Source organism: Prionailurus viverrinus, chromosome A3 (assembly GCF_022837055.1).
Source record: "Prionailurus viverrinus isolate Anna chromosome A3, UM_Priviv_1.0, whole genome shotgun sequence".
Classification (NCBI taxonomy): Eukaryota; Metazoa; Chordata; class Mammalia; order Carnivora; family Felidae; genus Prionailurus; species Prionailurus viverrinus.
The window spans coordinates 60,469,883-60,490,068 of NC_062563.1; the positions used below are offsets into that span (position 1 = coordinate 60,469,883).

Here is a 20,186-nt window from a genome sequence, read left to right on the forward strand (position 1 = left end):
AGTATTGGAGTCCAGGACTTCAACATAAGAATTTTGTGGGGAAACAGTCCAACCCATAACATTAAGGCTCAGAACAACCAGAAGGATACAGAAGTCAGGTCAGGAGAATGGGGAATGTATAGATGCCAGGATATTAAGTAAGGTGTAAGAACCCAAGTAAAACAGACCAGCAGTGATAAGTTCCTTTGTTGCTGAAGGGGTGAAGAAGCAAAGCAAAGCAAAGTGTAGATAACGTACACACAAAAACATGGGGAAAGATACCTCTTTAACATCCGTGGTTTAATGGGACAAACTCAGCTTCAGTAATGTTTATACATTCATCTGTCTGTATAATTCAGTGACCCTGTAATAAAGCTATTATATGAGTTTAAATTATAGCATTTAATTGGGAGTTCCCCACAGGGAGCTCATTTCCTAAAGAAGCATCTTTCCTCCTCAGCCTCTTTTAAAGCAAGAGATCAGCATTATTTACAATGGCCAAGACATGGAAACAAACCAAGTGATCACTAATGGATGAACTGATAAAGAAAATGTGATGTACATACACACACACAATAGAATATTATTTGACCATAAAAAATGAAGGAAATCTTGCCATTTTCAACAACAGGGATGGACCTTGAAGGCATTACGCCAAGCGAAATAAGTCAGACAAAGACAAACCCCATATGATCTCAGTATATATGCGGAATCCTAAAAAAAAAAAAAAAACAAAAACAAAAAAAAAACAAAAAAAAAAAAAACAGATTTGTGGTTGCCAGAGATAGGAACCAGGGGAGTGAGGGATGAGCAAAATAGGGGAAGGTGGTTAAAACATACAAATTTCCAGTTGTAAAATAAGTCCTGGGGATACAATGTACACCTTGACGACTATAGTTGATAGTACTCTATTGTATATTTGAAAGTTGCTAAAAGAATAGTTCTTAGAAGTTCTCAAACCAAGAAAAAAAATTATAACTATGTGTGGTTGTGGATGTTAACTAGACATTGTAGTAATCATTTCACAGTATATACATATAGTTGACCCCTGAACAACATAGGTTTGTAATGCACAGATCTGCTTATATGTGGGGGTTTTTTCAATAAATACAGTACTGTAAATGTAATTTTTCTTCCTTATGACTTTCCCAATAACATTTTCTTTTTTCTAGCTTACTTTGTTGTACCAATACAGTATATAAATCATATAACATACAACATATGTGTTATTTGACTGTTTATGCTATCAGTAAGGCTTCCAATCACCAGTACACTATTAGTTAAGTTTTGGGGGAGTCAAAAGTTATACATGGATTTTTGACTGCCTGTGTGTTGGGGCATCAACCACATTTTTCAAGGGTCAATGGTATGTCAAATCATTATGCTGTACACCTTAAACTAATACATGAATGAATAAAACCAGGAGATTAATCATAAGTTTTAGATAGTCATTGCTTGGTAGGACAGAATAGTCTGGATAATACATGAGGATTCCCTCAGGATGTATTATTTAATGATCCTATGAGTATTCATAAAGATGAAAGTTATAATTTATTCTTAACACACACACACCATAAGTTAAAATTTCTGTGAGAGAAATTTATGTCAATAAATTATGTCAATAATTGGGGCGCCTTGGTGGCTCAGTTAGTTAAGCATTTGACTTTGGCTCAGATCATGATCTCACAGTTGGTGGGTTTGAGCCCCGCGTCAGGCTCTGTGTTGACAGCTCAGAGCCTGGAGCCTGCCTCAGATTCTGTTTCCCTCTCTGCCCCTCCCCTGCTCATGCTCTGTCTCTGTCTCTGTCTCAAAAATGAATAAACACTTTAAAATTTTAAGTTATATCAGTAATGGAAGAGATTATATTGGATTACCTCTCCTGTGGATAACTGTTATAAACTCTGGACAAAATATTTTTTCAACTATTTGAAGGTATTATTATATGCTGACTAAAAGAAGGCAGATAATGTTGGAAATTTGTTCCTTGAAAGAAGGAAATTGGACTGAGTGAATTGAACTGGGTGAGATCTGCATTTATACAGCTTCTCCCTGAGGGTTCTTTCAATCCACAAAGAGCAACTAGAATTCAAGGAGAAAGCCACAGTCATATTTGCTTGAAGTGTCCGAAAATGGAGTTCAGGGCTGCCAGAGTAGATGGGCTTTAAGGGAGGAATTTCCAAAAAGCAAAGAACCATATAAAATAGAGCTTCACTTCTTTGTATAAATTCCTCTCAATCCTTGGATGACCCCTAAACTGCATATATGTGGGGGAGATGCCAGTGAGCCCAGTGGAAAACAATAACTAGAAAGCTGAAAAACTGAGCAGAGATTTCAACTGCTGCCTAATGCCTACAACTACTGCCTGTAGAATTTGGAATTTGAATCCCATCCAATTATAAGAGCTTGGTAAACACCTTGAGGTTTTTTTCAAAACCTCAGAGGGGCTATGCCTTAATAAAGGACTAATCCTAAAACTAAAGACAAAACCAAAATGTCTTATAACAAAATGTAACACTAAGTACCCACAAGTTTCAGGCGATCAGCTAAGAATTTGAGAGAACAAAAAAAGTCTACGTTATTTAAAGGAAGAAAACAGACTCTAAAATCTCTATAATATATCATGACAACGTTCATTAACCAAAAATTAAAGGATATATGAAGAAATAGGAAAATGTGATCCATAATCAAGAGAAAATGTTGTCTGTCGTAGACCTTGAGATGACCTAGATGTTGGAATTTTCAGCTAAGAACTTTCAAGCATCTATTATAATATGTTCAAGGACATAAAGGAAAAAAACATTTTCATAATGACTGAAAGAAGGGAAATGGAAGCAATAAAGAAAGACCAAATGAAAATTCTGGAACTGAAAAGAACAATATTTGAAATGAAAATTTCACTAGATAGCCAATAAGAATTATCCAGTATGAAAAACAATGAGAACAAAGATTTAAAAGCAATGAACAGAGCCTCAATGCATTATGGGACAATATCAGGTAGTCTAATATACATGTACTTGGAGTCCCAGAAGGAAAGGGCAGAGAAAAGAGATCAGGAAAATATATGAAAAAATAATAACTGAATGCTTCCTAAACTGGGTAAAAAAATTAACTTACAAATACAGGAAGTTCAGCTAACCCTAAGAAGGATAAATATACATAAAACCACATCTTGAAACATAATCATACAATTCCTAAAAGCTAAAGATGAAGAGAAACTCTTGAAAGTTGCCAAGGAAAAAATGACATATTATGTGCAGGGAAACAGTGTATAACTAACTGAAGGATTCCCATTAGAAACTTCAGAGGCTAGAATATAGGGCAAAAACATCTTTAAAGTGCCGAAAAAGAAAACCAAAAAGATAAATAACTGTCAAGCCATAATTCTAAATCTAGCAAAAATATCCTTCAAAACAGAAGGTGAAATAAAGACTCTTGGATGCACAAATTCAGAGAGGAATTCATTCCATTAGGCCTGTGCCACAAATGATGAAGGAAATTTGTCAGGCTGAGAGGTAATAAAATCAGATGGAAACTTAAACCTATAAGAAGGAAGTATATACAGGAGAAAATAAATATATATGTAAATATAAAAGATTATTTAATGTAAAAAATAAAATACTGTTTTGTGGGAGTTATGATGTATAGTTGACTGTTGAACAATGCAGGGGTTGGGGCACTAACCCCTCATGCATCAAAAATCCACATATAACTTTGGATTCCCCAGACTTAAGTACTAATACCTGCTGTTGACTGCAAGTCTTACAGATGACATAGTTAACACATATTTTTATCTGTGTAATATACTGTATTCTTACAATAAAGTTAGCTAGAGAAAAAATTATTGTTAGAAAAATCATAAAGAAGAGAAAATATATTTATAGTATTTATTTTAAAAATCTCATATAAGTGGCTCTGTTCAGTTCAAACCCTTGTTGTTCAAGGGTCAACTGTATATAGATGTAAAATAAATGACAAAAATCACACAAAGAATAAGAAAGTACTAATGGAATTGCATGACTACAAGATTCTTACATTTTATGTGAATTAGTGTAATATTATATCTAAGTTTGGTGATAAGGATGCATAGTATAATACCTATAAAAAACACTAAAAACAAATACTTCCAAAAAAGCATAGCTAACATTAAGTCATTGGAGGAATTTTTTAAAAATACCAAAATCTTTGGTTAATACAATATATGAGAAGAAAGAAAGAATGGAAAGAAAAAACAGAAGGTGTCAATATAAAAGAAATAGGAAAATAGTAAACCTAATCCCAGCTGTATCAATTAATTGCATTAAATGTAAAATAGACTAAAAACTCCAGTTAAAGGGCAAAGACTGTCAAACTGGCATAAAATCAAGGCTTTCTGCTGTCTCTGAGATACACAATTTAAATCTAAAAACACAATTCGTTTGGGATGCCTGGGTGGTTCAGTCAGTTGAGCATCTGACTGTTGATTTTGGCTCAGGTCATGATCCCAGGGTAATGGGATTGAGCCCCACATCAGGCTCCGCATTGAGCATGGAGCCTGCCTAAGATTCTGTCTCTCTCTCTCTCTTCCTCTGCCTCTCTCTCTCTCTCTCTCTCTCTCTCTCTCTCTCTCAAAACAAAACACAAATAGTTTGAAGCCAGACGATGGAAAAGATAGATTATATCAACAGTAAGCATAAGATAGCCAGTGCAACACCATTAATATTGCCAAGTAGACCTTTAGACAGAGTTTTATAGGACATGTAAAGGACATTTCATCATGCTAAAAAGGTCAGTTAACAAGAAAACATAACAATCATAACTATGTATGTATTTACTAACAGATCTTTAAAGTATATACAATAATAGTTATAGGTTTTTAACATCCCTTTCTTCAGTAATCAGAAAAATTAAACAAAATATTAGCAAATATATAGAATATTTGGGCATATTAACCACTTTGACCTAATTGACATTTATAGAATACTACACCCAACAAGTGCAAGTTACAGAATCTTATCAAGTACACACAAAGCACTCACCAAGACAGACCTTATTGAGAGCAATAAAAGAAATACCAATAAATTCCATAGGATTAGAATCTTAGAGTATGTTTTATGATCACAGTATGAAACGGCAAAGAAATAATCTAGGTATTTGAGAGTTAAATAATATTTCTAAAAGTCTTTGAGTTAAAGAATAAATCATAAGGGAAATTAGAAAGTAATTTTAACTGAATGAAAATGAAAGTACAATTTATGAAAATTATAGGATTCACTAAAACGATAAACACACCAAAAAAGTTCACAGCTTCACATGCTTATATTTTAAAAAGAACAGCGTTGAACATCAATAACTTATGTTTCCACTTTCAGGAGCTAGAAAAAGAAGCATAAATTAAACCCAAGATAATTGTAAAGGTGTGCATAATAAATAGGAATAGAAGTTAACAAATAATAGAAAATTAATGAAGCCAAAATTGAGTTCTTTTAAAATATTAATAAAATTAACAAACACTAATGATAATAATTAAGAAAAAAAGAGAGAAAACACAAATTACCAACATCAGCAATGAGAAGAAGGGACATGAACACATATCTTGTAGAAATCTTAACAATAGTAACAATATTCTGAACTATTTCTAGCCAATCAATTTGACAGTTTAGATGAAATAGTCAATTTCCTTAGCCACTCTGTAGAACAGTATGGAAATCCCTCAAAACACTAAAAACAGAACTACCCTATGATCCAGCAATTGCACTATTAGATATTTATTCAAAGTATACAAAAATATACATCTGAAGGGGCATATCACCCCAATGTTTATAGTAGTATTATCAACAATAGCCAAATTACGGAGAGAGTCCAAGTGTCCATCAACTGATGAATGGATAAAGATTGGTATGTATATACAATGGAATATTACTCAGCCATCAAGAAAGAAATCTTGCCATTTGCAACAATGTGAATGGAGCTAGACTGTATTATGTTAAGCAAAATAACAAAGAAGGACAAATACCATATGATTTCACTCATGTGGAATTTAAGAAACAAAACAGATGAACATATGAAAAGTGGGGAAGAGAAGAGAGGGAAATAAATCACAAGAGACTCTTAATGATAGAGAACAAACTGTGGGTTGACGGAGGGAAGTGGGTGGGGATGGGTTAGATGGGTGATGGGTACTAAGGATAGCACTTGTGATTAGCACTGGGTGTTGTATGTAAGTGATGAATCACTGAATTCTACTCCTGAAACCAATATTGTACCATATGTTAACTAAAATTTAAATTAAAAAAAAAGAAATAGTCCATTTCCTTGAAAATACACAATACCATAGCTGCCACAAGAATATTTAGAAAATCTGAATGCCACTATGACTAATTTAAAAATTGAATTCATAATGAAAACTTTTCCACAAAGCAGACTCCTCCAGGGCTAGATCGTTTCATAGGTAAATTCTCTCAAAACTTTAAATGATGCCAATGAAATACCAACAAATAAACTGCCAGTCTTACAGAAACTCCTTCAGAAGGTAGGGGAAGAAAAACTACACAGTTATTATATAAAGCCAGTATAACCCTGATACCAACATCTGACATAAACCTTATAAGAAAAGAAAATAATAATCCAGTATCCCTCATAAACATTCCAAAATTCCTTATAAAATATTAGCATGTATAATCCAGTGATATATGAGAAAATATGATTAACTATGACTAAGTGGGTCATAGTTAAGTGGGGTTTATCACAGGCATGCATGGTTGGTTTAACAGAAAAATTAATTAATGTATTTTACCATATCAATAGAATAAAGGAGAAAAATCATCTATGATCCTCTAAATAGACGGAGATAAACCATTTGGCATAATTAACACCCATTTATGATTTTTTTAATCTCAGAAAACTAGGACTGGAAGGGAACTTAATCTAATAAAGGGCATATACAATAAAAAAAACCTACCACTATCATATTTAATGATGAAACACCAAACACTTTCCTCCTAAGATCAGAAACATAGCAATGATGTCTGTGCTTATCACCTCTATTCAACATTGTACTGGAAGTTCTAGTCAGTGCAATAAGGCAAGAAAAGGAAATAACAGACATAAAGATTGAAAAGAATGATTGTTGATACAGAAAATCCTCAGAAATCTAATAAACAACTAATAAAATCAATGAACGAATTTGGCAAGGTCAGTATACAAAACTCAGTTGTGTTTTTACTTATTAGCAGTAAGCAATTAGAAAATGAAATTTTAAAAGGAATTTCATTTACAATGACAAAATAAATCATAAATTTAGCAAAAGACATGAGGCCTGTACACTGAAAACTATAAAACATCGATGAGGGAAATTTAAGACCTAAATAAATGGACAGATGTTCATGACTTGGAAGCTTTGATTATGTTAACATGTCAGTTCTTTTCATATTGTTCTATAGATTCAGCACAATCTTGATCAAAAGGCTAGCAGGACACTTTTCTAGAAAATGACAAGTTGACTCTAAATTTTTATAAAAAAGCAAAGGACCTAAGTAGCCAAAACCGTCTTGAAGAACAAGGTTGAAGGCCTTATAGTCCGTGATTTCACGACTTAAAAGCTGAAGTAATTTAATGTAATGTGGCATTGACATGAGGACAGACAAATCAATAGAGCAAAATACAGTCTCAAGTAGACCCATACCTATATGGTCTATTGATTTTTTACAGAATCACCAAGCAGTTCAGTGGGAAAAGCCAAATACTTTCAACAAATACTATTGGAACAACTGCTGGGGAAAAAATATGAATCTCACACCATATAAAATTGAGATGGATCATAAACTTCAATATAAAGGCTGAAGCTATAAAGCTTCTAGAGCAAAACATAGGAGAGTATCTTCACATGCTGGGATAGGCAAAGATGTCTCACAGAGGTCACAAAAAACATATGATATAAAAGAAAATCCTGATGAACTGGACTTCATCAAAATTAAAAATATATTCTCATCAAAATGACAAGGCAAGGCACAAACTGGGAGAATATATTTGCAATACATATATCTGACAAATAATTTGTATCCAGAATATATAAGGAACTCCAACAATTCAATAACAAAATGATAAGGAAACAGATGTTTTAAATGGGCAACCTCCTCGAACAGACAAAAGAAGATACACAGATGGCTAATAAGCAGCTAAAAGATGCATTTCATTTTAATGACTTAAAAGATGTCATTTCAATAACACTCATCTTCAGGGAAATACAAATTAAAGCCACAATGAGATACCACTACACAACTGCTAGAATGGCTAAAATTTAAAAGACTGATAACACCAAATAGTGGCAAAGATATGGAGCAGTTGGAAGTCTCATGCATTGCTGGTGGAAAAGTAAAATGGCATAATCATTTTTGAAAACCATGTGGCTATTTCTTATACACATTTATTGCATGACCCAGCAATTAAACACATACTTATTGTATGACCCAGCAATTCTATTTGTAGGCACTCATGCAGGAAAAATGGAAAACATGTATTCTTTAAAATATTTGTACATTTTAGTGGCTTTATTCATGGTAGTCAAAAACTGGAAACAACCCCAATATCCATCAGCTGGTGAATGGATAAATAATTGTGGTATATTCACACAATTAAGTACTTCTAATCAAAAGTCAACAAACTTCCCAACTGGATCTGTAGATTCAATGTAATCCCAATCAAAATTGTAGCAAGTTATTTTGTGGGTATCAACAAACTGATCCTAATGTTTATATGGAGAGGCAGAAGACCCAGAAGAGCCAATGCAGGAGGAGAAGAACAAAGTTGGAGGACTTAAACTGCCCACTCCAAGACTTACTATAAAGCTACAGTAATCAAGACAGTGTGGTATTGGCAAAAGAAGAGAGAAATAGATCAATGGAACAACATAGACCCACATAAATATAGTCAACTGATCTTTGACAAAGGAGCAAAGACAGTACAATGGAGCAAAGTCTTTTCAACAAATGGTGCTGGAACAGCTGGATATCCACATAGAAAAAAGTGAATCTAGACAGCCCCTCACAAAAATTAACTCTAAATGGGTTACAGACCTAAATATAAACCACAAAACTATAAAACTCCTAGAAGGTAATATAGGAGAAAACCTAGATGACCTTGGGTATGGTGACAATTTTTTTAGATACACCACCAAAGGCACAATCCATTAAAACGATAATTGATAAACTGGACTTCATTGAAATTAAAAATGCCTGGTCCCTGAAAAACAATATGAAAAGAATGAGTAGATGAGAATAAGAAGACAAGTCAATGTCAAGTGGATAAGACTGGGAGAAAATGCTTATAAAAGACACATCTGATAAAGGACTGGTACCCAAAATATATAAAGAATTTTTAAAACTCAACAATAAGAAAACAACCCAATTTAAAAATGGTCCAGGGATGCCTGGGTGGCTCAGTCGTTTGAATGTCTGACTCTTGATGTCAGCTCAGGTCATGATCTTACAGTTGTGAGATCAACTGTGTCAGGCTTCAGGCTGAGTATGGAGCCTGCTTGGGATGCTCTCTCTCTTTGTGTCTGCCTCTCTCTCTCTGAAAATAAGTAAATAAGCATTTTTTAAATGGGACATAAAAAGATGAAAGATGAAAACATGCTCTTACACCATATGTCATCAGGGAAATACAAATTAAAACAATGAGATACCACTATTAGAATAGCCCAAACCCAGAACACTAACCAGACCAGATGCTGGTAGGGATATGGAGTAATAAGAACTCTCATTCTTTGCTAGTGGTTGTTAGGAGGGGCTGGGGAATGACTGGAAGGGGTCATGATGAAACTTCTGAAGTAATGGAAAGGTTCTATATCTTAATTTGGGCTGTGTAACAAGGATATACAGTTATCAAAACTCCAATGAATTTTACACTTAAGCTCTGTGCATTTCACTGTCTATAAATTTTACCCCAATTATTAAACAAATAGCAAAATTAATTTTACAGAAAGGATGAATTTGTGTGACAGCTTTTCTACCTGGTGATAGTAATAATTGACTTATTTTGAGCTTTTACCTTGACCAGATACTCGTCTTAACACTTTACATGTTTTATCGCCTCTAATTTTTAGCAAAAATCCAATAACACCCTCTTTAGGCAAATTGAGGTTTCTGCTTTATATAGCATAAAGTGGCAAAGCCAGGATTTAAACCCAAGATTCAGACCCTATAAGCCAAGCTCCTAACCATTGTCCCATTCTGCTGCTGTCTGAGAGCTCTTCTGAAGTTTCTCTGGAGACAATAACCAAGCCAGGAAGAGCAAGCAATTAAGGTAGTGCCTACAGAGGAAGAGTAGACTGAGACCCTGCCAGATTGTCATCTCTACTAGAAAAGTTCTAGGAATCACAAGCAAGGGGAGATTCCCAAGATATTATGAAGGCCACAGTTTGGCAGGGTCACTGTGCTTGCTTAATCCAGAGTTGCCAACCCCTGACAAATATACTCTCAAATGAGAGGCCAATAGCATAGGCTTGTAAAAGAATCCTTAGACAGGACCCTTCTACATTTGTAGATGACCCTCATTGGACAAAGCATCTATAATGTTAAAGACTACATGAAGATTTGAAATTACCTTTATAAATTAAAGAAATGGGATCAAATACTAAGTCTTCACCTCCTAGGAGAAAAAAAAATAAACAAATGAAGCAGAAAGAGAATGAATGGCCCATCAGGTGTGCACATGGTACAGTAAAAGACTTGGAAATTATTATCTTGAATTAGAGTGACTCATGCAATGTTCTTTCTCCAAAGTTAGTGCAGTAGTTGAAATTAATATATAGAAAGTGCCAATTACCTAGTAAGCATCCAATAAACAGCTATTACTGCAATCATTACAGGATTCATGACTTAAAAAAGATGGAAAACAACCCTGTCTCAGCAGGTGGTAATGATCAGGGCTCAGTTAGAATTTTAATCTTTCCTTAAAAAAGGTGGGGGTGGAGGGACTAAGAAAGGGTTAAGGGTGATTAAAAAAAAGTTTCAAAAGGTCTTCTAGTGGAGCTGAGGTGGTGCAGTCTACTTCTAATGGAGCTGAGGTGGTGCATCTATTCCAGAGATGTTAACCAGAATGAGCTCTTCTCCAAAGCCTTTGGATAATAGGACCATATGCAAGGAGTGCATGACTTTACCTCTCCCCTGTGAAGAATGTATGGCCTGAAGGAGGCTAAAGAAATCACCACTGACTTCTGTTTTTAAATGTTTTGGGAGATGTGACTGTTATTGATTGGTAGAACAAAGTGGTCCTAGATGATGTCCAAGATCCTTTCCAGGTATATAATGTCCAACACTGTGAGTCATTCATAAAGATGAAAGGTAAAATATGCTCGTATCAATAAAAAATATTTGCCTTTGTCAGTTCAGGTTGCTATAAGAAACTACCATAGACTGGGTGATTTATAAACAATGGAAATTTAATTCTCACCATTCTGGAGGCCAGGATCAAGGTGCTGGCAGATCCAGCATGTGGTGAGGGCCCATTTCCTGGTTTGCAGATGGCCATCTTCTTGCTGTGTCCTCACATGGAGGAGAGCAGAGAGATAGAGGAAGCAAGATTTGTTATATTCCTTCTTATGAGGGCATAAATTCTAATTACCTCCCAAAGGCCCTCCTAATACCATCACTTGGGGGTTAGAATTTCAACATACAAATTTTGGAGGGACATAAACTGTCCATGACCATATTCATTAAAAATTTCTTAAATTTGGAGGAAAATATGCAGAGAAACAATTATATGCCAAACACAAGGAAATCTATCATTTATACATGTGCATTTAATAATAAGGTTATACAAACCGATCGCTATAATAGGTTCTGGAAGTTGAGAGATCAAAGTTGATTTGAGAACTGTTACTGATAGATGGGGTTTTTTGGTGTGTGTGTGTGTGTGTGTGTGTGTGTGTGTGTGTGTGTTTAAGAGAAGTTTGAAACCTTCCTGATATTTATTTTGGCCATAGCAATCCATGTCCAAAATAATGAACTGTGACTGTTCTTTTAGTCTGTGGGGTGTCTGTCCCCAGAGACTTCCTTTCTGTATCTGTTTAAGTAATTTGCCAGGATTCTGTCTGCTGAGAAAATGAGAAACCTAGTGTACAGCCTTTGCTAGAAAAAAATTGGCCAGATTGTGTTTCTTCAAGTCTCAAACACTAAGAATAAAAAATATAATAGGAAGAACCTTCAAGTTTCCTTGGGTGCCCTCATTATGTAGATGATCACACTAGGCTGAAGGCCTTCACAAGGTATGGTTTATTCAATAAAGAAGGAAAACCTTGACCCAACAGTCAGATACCAATAAGTCCGAAGCTGGAAAGCCTTGTTAAAGGAGAAGAGATGTGTATATAAATTTTACCTGAGGGAGAAACTAGACATTGCTGTCATATTCGTTGTATTCTCAGATTAAAACTCCAAATGAACCCAAGGATGCAAGTTGGAAATTATGCCATCACAGAACAAGATTGCAAACTTTATTTTTTATGTTCTTACACCAGACTGGAAGGCCTCTGGTCCCAGATGTCACAAAAGAGAATTCTTCAGAACAACTAGAGAATGTGTTCCCTGACCCCTGCTTGGTTCCCCAGAGATTCACGCTTTCTCTTTCTTTTACGTTCAGGTCCCATCCAAATGCACCTGTGATAAAATACACATAACATAAAATTTACCATCTTAACCATTTTTAAGTGTACAATTTAGTAGCATTAAGTGTATTCACATCATTGTTTGACTGTCACCACCATCTATCCACAGAACTCTTTTGATCTTCCCAAATGGAAGTTCTGCTGATACACTGAATTGATAAATTGCCATAGCCAGTAACTCCCATTTCTCCCTCCCCTGGTCCCTGGCAATCACCACTCCACTTTCTGTTTCTATAAATGTGACTACTCTAGAGATCTCATATAAGTAGAATCATATAGTATTTGTCCTTTTGTGTCTGGTTTTTTTCACTTAGCATGTCTTCAAGTTTCATCCAGATTGTAGCCTGTGTCAGACTTTCCTTCCTTTTTAAGAAGGAATTTCTTTCCTTTTCATGCCTAACTGATATTCCACTGTGTGTGTGTGTGTGTGTGTGTGTGTGTGTGTGTGTGTGTGTATATAAAATGAAATAATATCCCATGGTGTGTATATACATAATGAAGTAATATTCCATGGTATGTATATACATAATGAAGTAATATTCCATGGTGTGTATATATATTTTGTGTTTCCATTCATCCATCAGTGGACACCTAGGTTGCTTCTGCTTTTTAGCTGTTGTGAATAATGCCAATTATGAAGAGGAGTATACAAATACTGCTTCAGATTCCTGCTTTTGATTATTTGGGGTGTGTACTCACTTCATACTTTTTGAACATAACCTACACAGTCAGAAGTACATTTTACATCATATCCTATGAAAGTGTATATACTGAAAGAAAGATATCATAAAACATTACCCATGACTACTCTGACATCTTCAATTCTTATTTAATATTTTAAAGTACAAGTCAAACCACACAAATTCACCTTTGTCAGCCAACGCTCATAACACAATATAGGTTACCGACCAACTAATGAGATAGTCTGTGCCCAAGGAGTGAGGAAGGAGAAGGAAGTAACATACACTGGCCCTGCCATATTTCTAGCCCCGGCTCAGTCACCTTATGTAAACAGCCTCCACAGACTTCCCCATCGCCTCGAAAGGGAGTCCTTCCTTCCTCATTTTACAGATGAGGAAACTGAGACTGAAAGACTGTAAGAGGCCATCCAAAGATTTATATCCATTGAGCCTTCCCACTCAGCTCTGCTGCAGGCTTTCTCTCTGACCCCACTACGAGAATGTGACTAGTTTATACCCTGCAGTATTCCCCTCAGACAACCTGTAAGCATTCCCAGAGGGCCAAGGAAAGCTTGAACTCAAAGGCCTGACAACTCAGAAAATGTTAGGACCCGTTCATAGGCTCAAGAGGGTAGATAGTTGGGGTGTACAATATGTGAGAAGGGAAAGTTTTTCAGTGACCCCTGATCAGATCATATAAGCAACCGCTTCCTTCACTTAATAATTAAGGTGAATGCAGTTTCTGGAAGTGAGTTTGGCACCTCTGCAATGAGCTCTTACAGTCCACAGAGACGTTAATTAATAAACTTTAGGTACTCTGTATTCACTGTGGTGTTAGCAGATGGCATCGTTTTTCTGAGGAGTTACTTGGGCCATGGGAGAGTGTGGTAAATCAATAAATATTACCATATGTATTGATTGCAGTGGGTAATCAATAAATATTGCCTGGTATTAACAGACTGATTATGCTTCCTCCAAATGTTTTCTTTTATAGAGCTTCTGCATACTCTTATGCTGAAATTTTGCCCAGCCTCTAGAACATAATACTTACGCGATACAAATTGTTAGTATGCATCAGTGAATGAATGCAGAGTAACTCAAAGGATGGTTGGAATACATTTGCTGTGCATTTTCTATATCTTCGTTCAGAAATATCACTAGTGAGATTTGTTCTTTCTCTTCTACAGATTTTAATCAGGATGTAAACCTCCAAAATGCAGAGCTTACATATTTACAAACTGAATTCTCCCTCCCCACACCACTGCCCCCAGATTGCAGATTCTCTTTGCCTCTAATGCTGATCCCTTCCCAGGCAGCCTGGTACCATTATGATACTTTCCAAGCATCAAATGCCTATTTTGTGCCAGACACTTTACTGGACATGTTGTCTTAATTCTAAAGTAATCCGATGAAGTGTATTATTACATTATTACATCCTATATTATAAAACAGAAAACCAAGGTCTCAGAGTTGGCGAGTTGGCTCAGGGAGGTTCTGCAGCTGGCAGTGGCCTAGATTTCAGCAGGGTTGGCCAGCTCCAGAAGCACTTGCAGGAACCACCTTCAGTTTGCGGCCTAGTGCAGAGGGCACATGAAGCAGAAGTGATTTTTAAGGGAGAAATCCTGTTTTCTGTATAGAGGGCTGGTATTTCCCTAAAAGCCCTCAATGTCTGCTCTCCCTCCATATCATCAAGAAGACTGTGTATCCCAAAGAGCTGGGGAGGAGGCCATGGGAGGAAGCCTGGCTGGTTCTACATGATGTGGAAAGGGTGGTGTTCCTGCACAAGTGATGGAGAGCTTGGAAACAGCAGAGGCTGGAGTCTGGAATTCATCTGACCATCCAAATAGCTGGCAGAAGTAAAAGGACGGATTCCCAGCCCCAGCCCACCTGCTCACCTCACAGGGCCTTCTGTTGGCAGAGTATATTTTGCCAAAGCAACAGTCGCATGATCCTACCAAAGCATGTAAAATATTTAAGCCTCTGCCCTCAAGGTTCTACCACAGAGAATTCCACCCCCACTTCTAGCTTCTTAAATATAGCTGAAATACACAAAGACACAGGAAATGCAGGGACAAAGGGCAGGTGACCAAACGTTCACATATATGCACACACTCATCTTTCTATGTTAAAAAGGCCATTCCTGCTTTTAGAATGAAGACTTGGTGAGATTTAAAGCTTTAGAATAGTAAAGGTGTTGGTATATCATGATTGAGAGGTACCAAATACTGAATAGTGACTGTATTCCAGGCTGTTGTGCTAAATGCCTTATAAAAATAGGATAACTATATAATATCACAGTTACACAGGGAAGACATGTATAAACTGAAACATAGGATCACCCTGTAGGTGAATCAACTCTGAATCTTCATAGCAACTCAAAAAAGTAGACAGTATTAGCTCTCTCTTTTTTTAAAGTTTACTTATTATTGTTTTTGAAAGTAAGAGAGCATATGGATGCACGTGTGAGCAGGGGAGGGGCAGAGAGAGAGGGGGACAGAGGATCCTAAGCGGGCTCTGTGCTGACAGCAGATAGCCAGACGTGGGGCTCAAACTCATGAACCATGAGATCATGACCTGAGCCCAAGTTAGACACTTAACCGACTGAGCCCCCCAGGTGCCCCAGAATATTTTCATAGATAATTATAGAAAGCGAGTCTCAGGGAGCTCACACAGGTAGCGTGGCCAAGCCAGGACGTTACCCTAGAGGTGTCTGACTTGAAAGCAGTCTTTCTTTAACACTGCCTCCGACTGCAGACACCTGAGCTGCGTTGTAGCGTAGACCTAGCACTGCTGGACTCCATTCCTGGTTCAAAACACAAACAAATGAAGTTCAAAGTGACCAGATGGCAGGAAACCCAGTGACTGGGGACTGTTTCATTTGAAAGTCTGCTTAACACTAAAGCCTAGAAGATTGAGTTAGATTAATTGGCTTTTAGGAATGGAGGAAAAAGTGCCATTCATTTGCTTTTGGAGTTTGGGAGAGTAAAGAGAATAATAATCAGGATGAGACAAGAAAAGCAACCAATAGTTCGGTAGAACTGTTAACCATACAGCTTCACTTATTAAAACAATTAGATGCTAATTTCACACAACCAAAAAGTTGTATACTGTGAAAACAAAAAGATTTTTTAATGGATAAGTACACAAAATAGTGTTTTTTTTATTTTGAAAAATATAAATATATTATCCATTTGGCCACAGGGGAAAAAAATCATTTTTCTCCTAGGCCAGTTGCAAAAATGAAGCCAATCTCTGATTTTGTGAGTTTTGTTTTCCTGTTGACAGTTTTGGCTAAAATCCTCACCCCCAAAATTTACTGAGCCCTTTACTATGTGCTAGGAACTATTCTAAGCATCTTACTCATATCATTCTCACAGCTCTCTGGAATGGTTATCCCCATTTACAGATAAGGGAAATGATGCACAGAGAGGGTAAGTAACTTGCCCAGCATCACACAGCTAGTGTGTGACAGCGGGGATTTGAACTCACTCTGATTCCTGAGCCCATGCTTTTAACTATACTTCTATACAATCTCTATTCTGGCTAGTAGACTTCAACATATTTTCAAAATACTGAATATTAATATGTCTTTGAACAAGAGAACACCATTTCTGAATTATGTGTCACCCCTGGGTGTACTTAGATGTTGGAAAATGCAATTGAATTAATAATTAATGTAGTTAAGATCTTTATCTTATCTTTAAATGTCTGGACCATATCAGTACTTTCATCTTCCCTTTCAAAATGTCCAAGAAGTGATCATTTAATTGCATTTTGAAGTATAATTGAATTATATTGTTTTTCCTAATAATCACTGTTACTAACCATGCTAAATTGCCTCAGAGTGGGAACCACAGAGGGAAAATTCATTCAGTGCCTTTGAAAATATTAAATTTGATGTACAAATTTTGAAGGAGAATGATCAATTGAAACTTGAGTATTTGTATGGTTTTGTGGCTGGGCTGAGATCCCATGTTGTCTGAGGGGACCCACTTTGTAAATTCAGGACTTGGGTGATCCAAAGCTGAAACCCTATGGACTTCTTCAGTATCAGGCTGTGGTATGCTCTGTGGGTCTGTTAGTAAAACTTGATGGGTCAAAAATAAACCAATGCCATGGAGAGTTATACCTAGACAAAAAGCATTCATGAGGATAGGAATGGAAATTTCTCTTCTTCCAGTTGTGAATACATGTCTTTGCTAGTTTTTTTTTAATCCCTTCCATTTAACCTCCAAACTAGGATTGCCAGATAAAATACAAGACATGCAGTTAAATTTGAATTTTAGAGTAACAATGAGTAATCTTTAGCATTGGTATATCCCATGCGATATTTGGAAATAATTTTTTTAGTATAACTATGTATTCTATAATAATTGGGGCATATATTAAAAATTATTTGTTTTTTTTACCTGAACTTCAAATTTAACTGGACATCCCGTATTTTTTATTTGCTAATTCTAGCAACCCTACCAAACACCATGTAAATTTAGGTCCAACTGGACTTTAATTTAAATCCATAATTTATCAAAGCAAGATAAGTTGAAGAAGGGAGAGAAAAAAGAAGGGAAAAGAGATAAAGTAACAGAAGGACGAGAGAAAGTAAGAATGAATTCTGGCAATCTGCCAAGTAAAATAACTAACATTTTGCAAGAAAGAAATCCTAAAACTGAGGTCATAGAATGGAAAAAGTCTGTTTCACAGACTCTTTAGCCTGAATACTGGCCAAAAGAAGGCAGGCATCCTATTAACATCTGAATACCAAAGCTCATCCAGGAATGGAAAGATTTGGAATTTGAAGATCCTTAGCTTCCAGCTTTGTTAGAATACCACAATTCTTTATTAATTGCAAGGAGGATTTTGTTTTTTCAGTGAGATGTGTCAGTAATTCTATATCAAAGAAAGCTAACTAACTTCAGTTTATGTTACTCCGATGCATTTGAAACTTCGCAGATAACCTTTTGTTTGCTTGCCTTGCGCTAAAATGAAAAAAAAAAAAAACTTTCAGATACCTGATATGGAGAAGAATTTACTCTGTTTAAAAATCACACAGTTCTGCTGTGAAGCATGAAGATGGCTTTTTTTTAAGTTAAAAAATATTAACTGACAGCTTCAAGACAGATTTTTTTTTTCTTTAATCTCTAACCAGACAAATTACTAGAAGCAAGAAACTTCTTGCCTTAATCTGGACACGTCACAGACGTGACCCTGTTCTGTAGGAGATGGCTTTTTAACTGTGGATGGGGGAAAATAACCTTTGGAATTTTTAGGATGTTATTACAAGCAAGTTTACTAGTTTTTGACTTACTAAGCCACAGCTGGAGCCAGCCTTCATCGGGGTAAGAATATTTTCATGCTACTATTATATCTTTCGTATTTCAAATGTAGGATTATTGCATTTTGGGGAATATGGCCTTTGAGGCTTGTACTGTCTGTTGAGTATGCAAATGTGAATGTCCTATAAAAGGGGAGAGAAGCTGACAGTTTCCTTCTGTGCCGTAAATTTAAAGACTCCAACAGATGAGAGCTGGGGCTGCTGGAGCAGGAATTGGATCACACCATCATGTGGGATAAAAGAAAATTTTGTATTTCTTTGAGAGGCATTAAAAGGGCTGGGCTTATGGCCTCCCTCAGAGCCAAGCAACTATGTGCCAGGCTCTCATTTCTGTAATTGTTATCTTGTTGCTGCTGCTTAAAAAAAAAAAAAATTGACCAAATGGTGCAAGGATTTTTTCTGACCAAATTAATTATGAATCTGCCTGATAGTATTTTCTTTCAGATTAGTGAAATAGGAACCATCATTGCTTTTTCTATCACCTTTCCTCCATTCTGCATTTTTGTTTCTTTTATAAGATACCTTGTATCATTAGTTCAGAGAAAGAACAATGTTATTCTGTATATTTTCCCTTAAAGAGACTTCAAAAAATTCAAAGCCAGGCTCTCTCCAAGGAGCCACAGATGGCATCCCTGCAGGCCTGGCTGCCTGTGGAAAGGCACTGAGAAGCCAGAGAGAAACACATCAGTCCACCTGTGACAGCCAGGTTAGGAGCAGATGCCATTTTGATACGAGAAATGTCCAAAGGAAATTGTCAGGTGACGTAAATAACAGATAACCAATTGATACGGTGAATTTCAGTGTTCTGTCCAATTAGTTTATTTTTTCAGTCCAATCTCTTTACCATGCTTCTTAACCAGGGTGTACCTCAGATCATCTGGGGAGCTCTTTGAAATATGAATAGCTGTGCTCTGCAGTCTCAGTTAACCAGTACCTGCCCGTGTGATTCTGATATACACCCTTGGTTGAAAACCATACTCAGGAGGTCCCATACCCAGCTAACCTTCAGAGCACTGAAAGGGCTTTAAAATGCAGATTCCTGGGCCACTCCACCAGAGATTCTGATTTGGTGTGGCTGGGTTTGGGCCTACAAATATGTATGTTTGAAAAGTTTCACAATTCATTTTAATGATTAGTCAGATTTGGAAACCACCTTTGTCCTAACTGAATCATATTAATTTCATCAAAAAAGCAGTTTTTGATTAAAAAGAAAAATAATCTGGTCATGTGTACAGTACCTTTGAAACAATACCTATGTTTCCATTGTTTTCACCTTCAACTTTTTTCTAGCTTTATCCCTGCCTGCTTCTCTCCCATCTCAGTAGAAGAAATGCCTGATCCTTTTCTCCTCTGGTGCCCCTGACCTCATCTCTTCCCTCCTATCTTGTTATTTTCTTAGATGCTCTTCCTACTTGGGCCTATAGCCTGTTCATATTTCCCCAAACAAAACAAACATGGCCACAGCCATCAACCATTGTAGCTACTGAGCTCTCATGGGTTCTTCTCCCTGACTGCTTGTCTACTACTGCCACCTTTGGCAATGTCATTGTGGGCC

The 20,186-nt window shown here is 36.3% G+C and overlaps 1 protein-coding gene across 8 annotated transcripts in view; it reads left to right on the forward strand.

Annotated features, from left to right (window-relative positions):
- Positions 1-20,186, forward strand: part of AFF3 (ALF transcription elongation factor 3) — a 572,861-nt gene that overhangs the window by 400,240 nt on the left and 152,435 nt on the right. For 5 of the 8 annotated variants that reach the window (XM_047854476.1, XM_047854481.1, XM_047854474.1 and 2 more), the window contains one exon: positions 16,677-16,730. The exons of the other annotated variants lie outside the window; for them this stretch is intronic. In XM_047854476.1, coding sequence (XP_047710432.1) covers positions 16,677-16,730 — 54 coding nt within the window. The remainder of the gene's footprint in view (positions 1-16,676; positions 16,731-20,186) is intronic. 8 annotated transcript variants of the gene reach the window in all.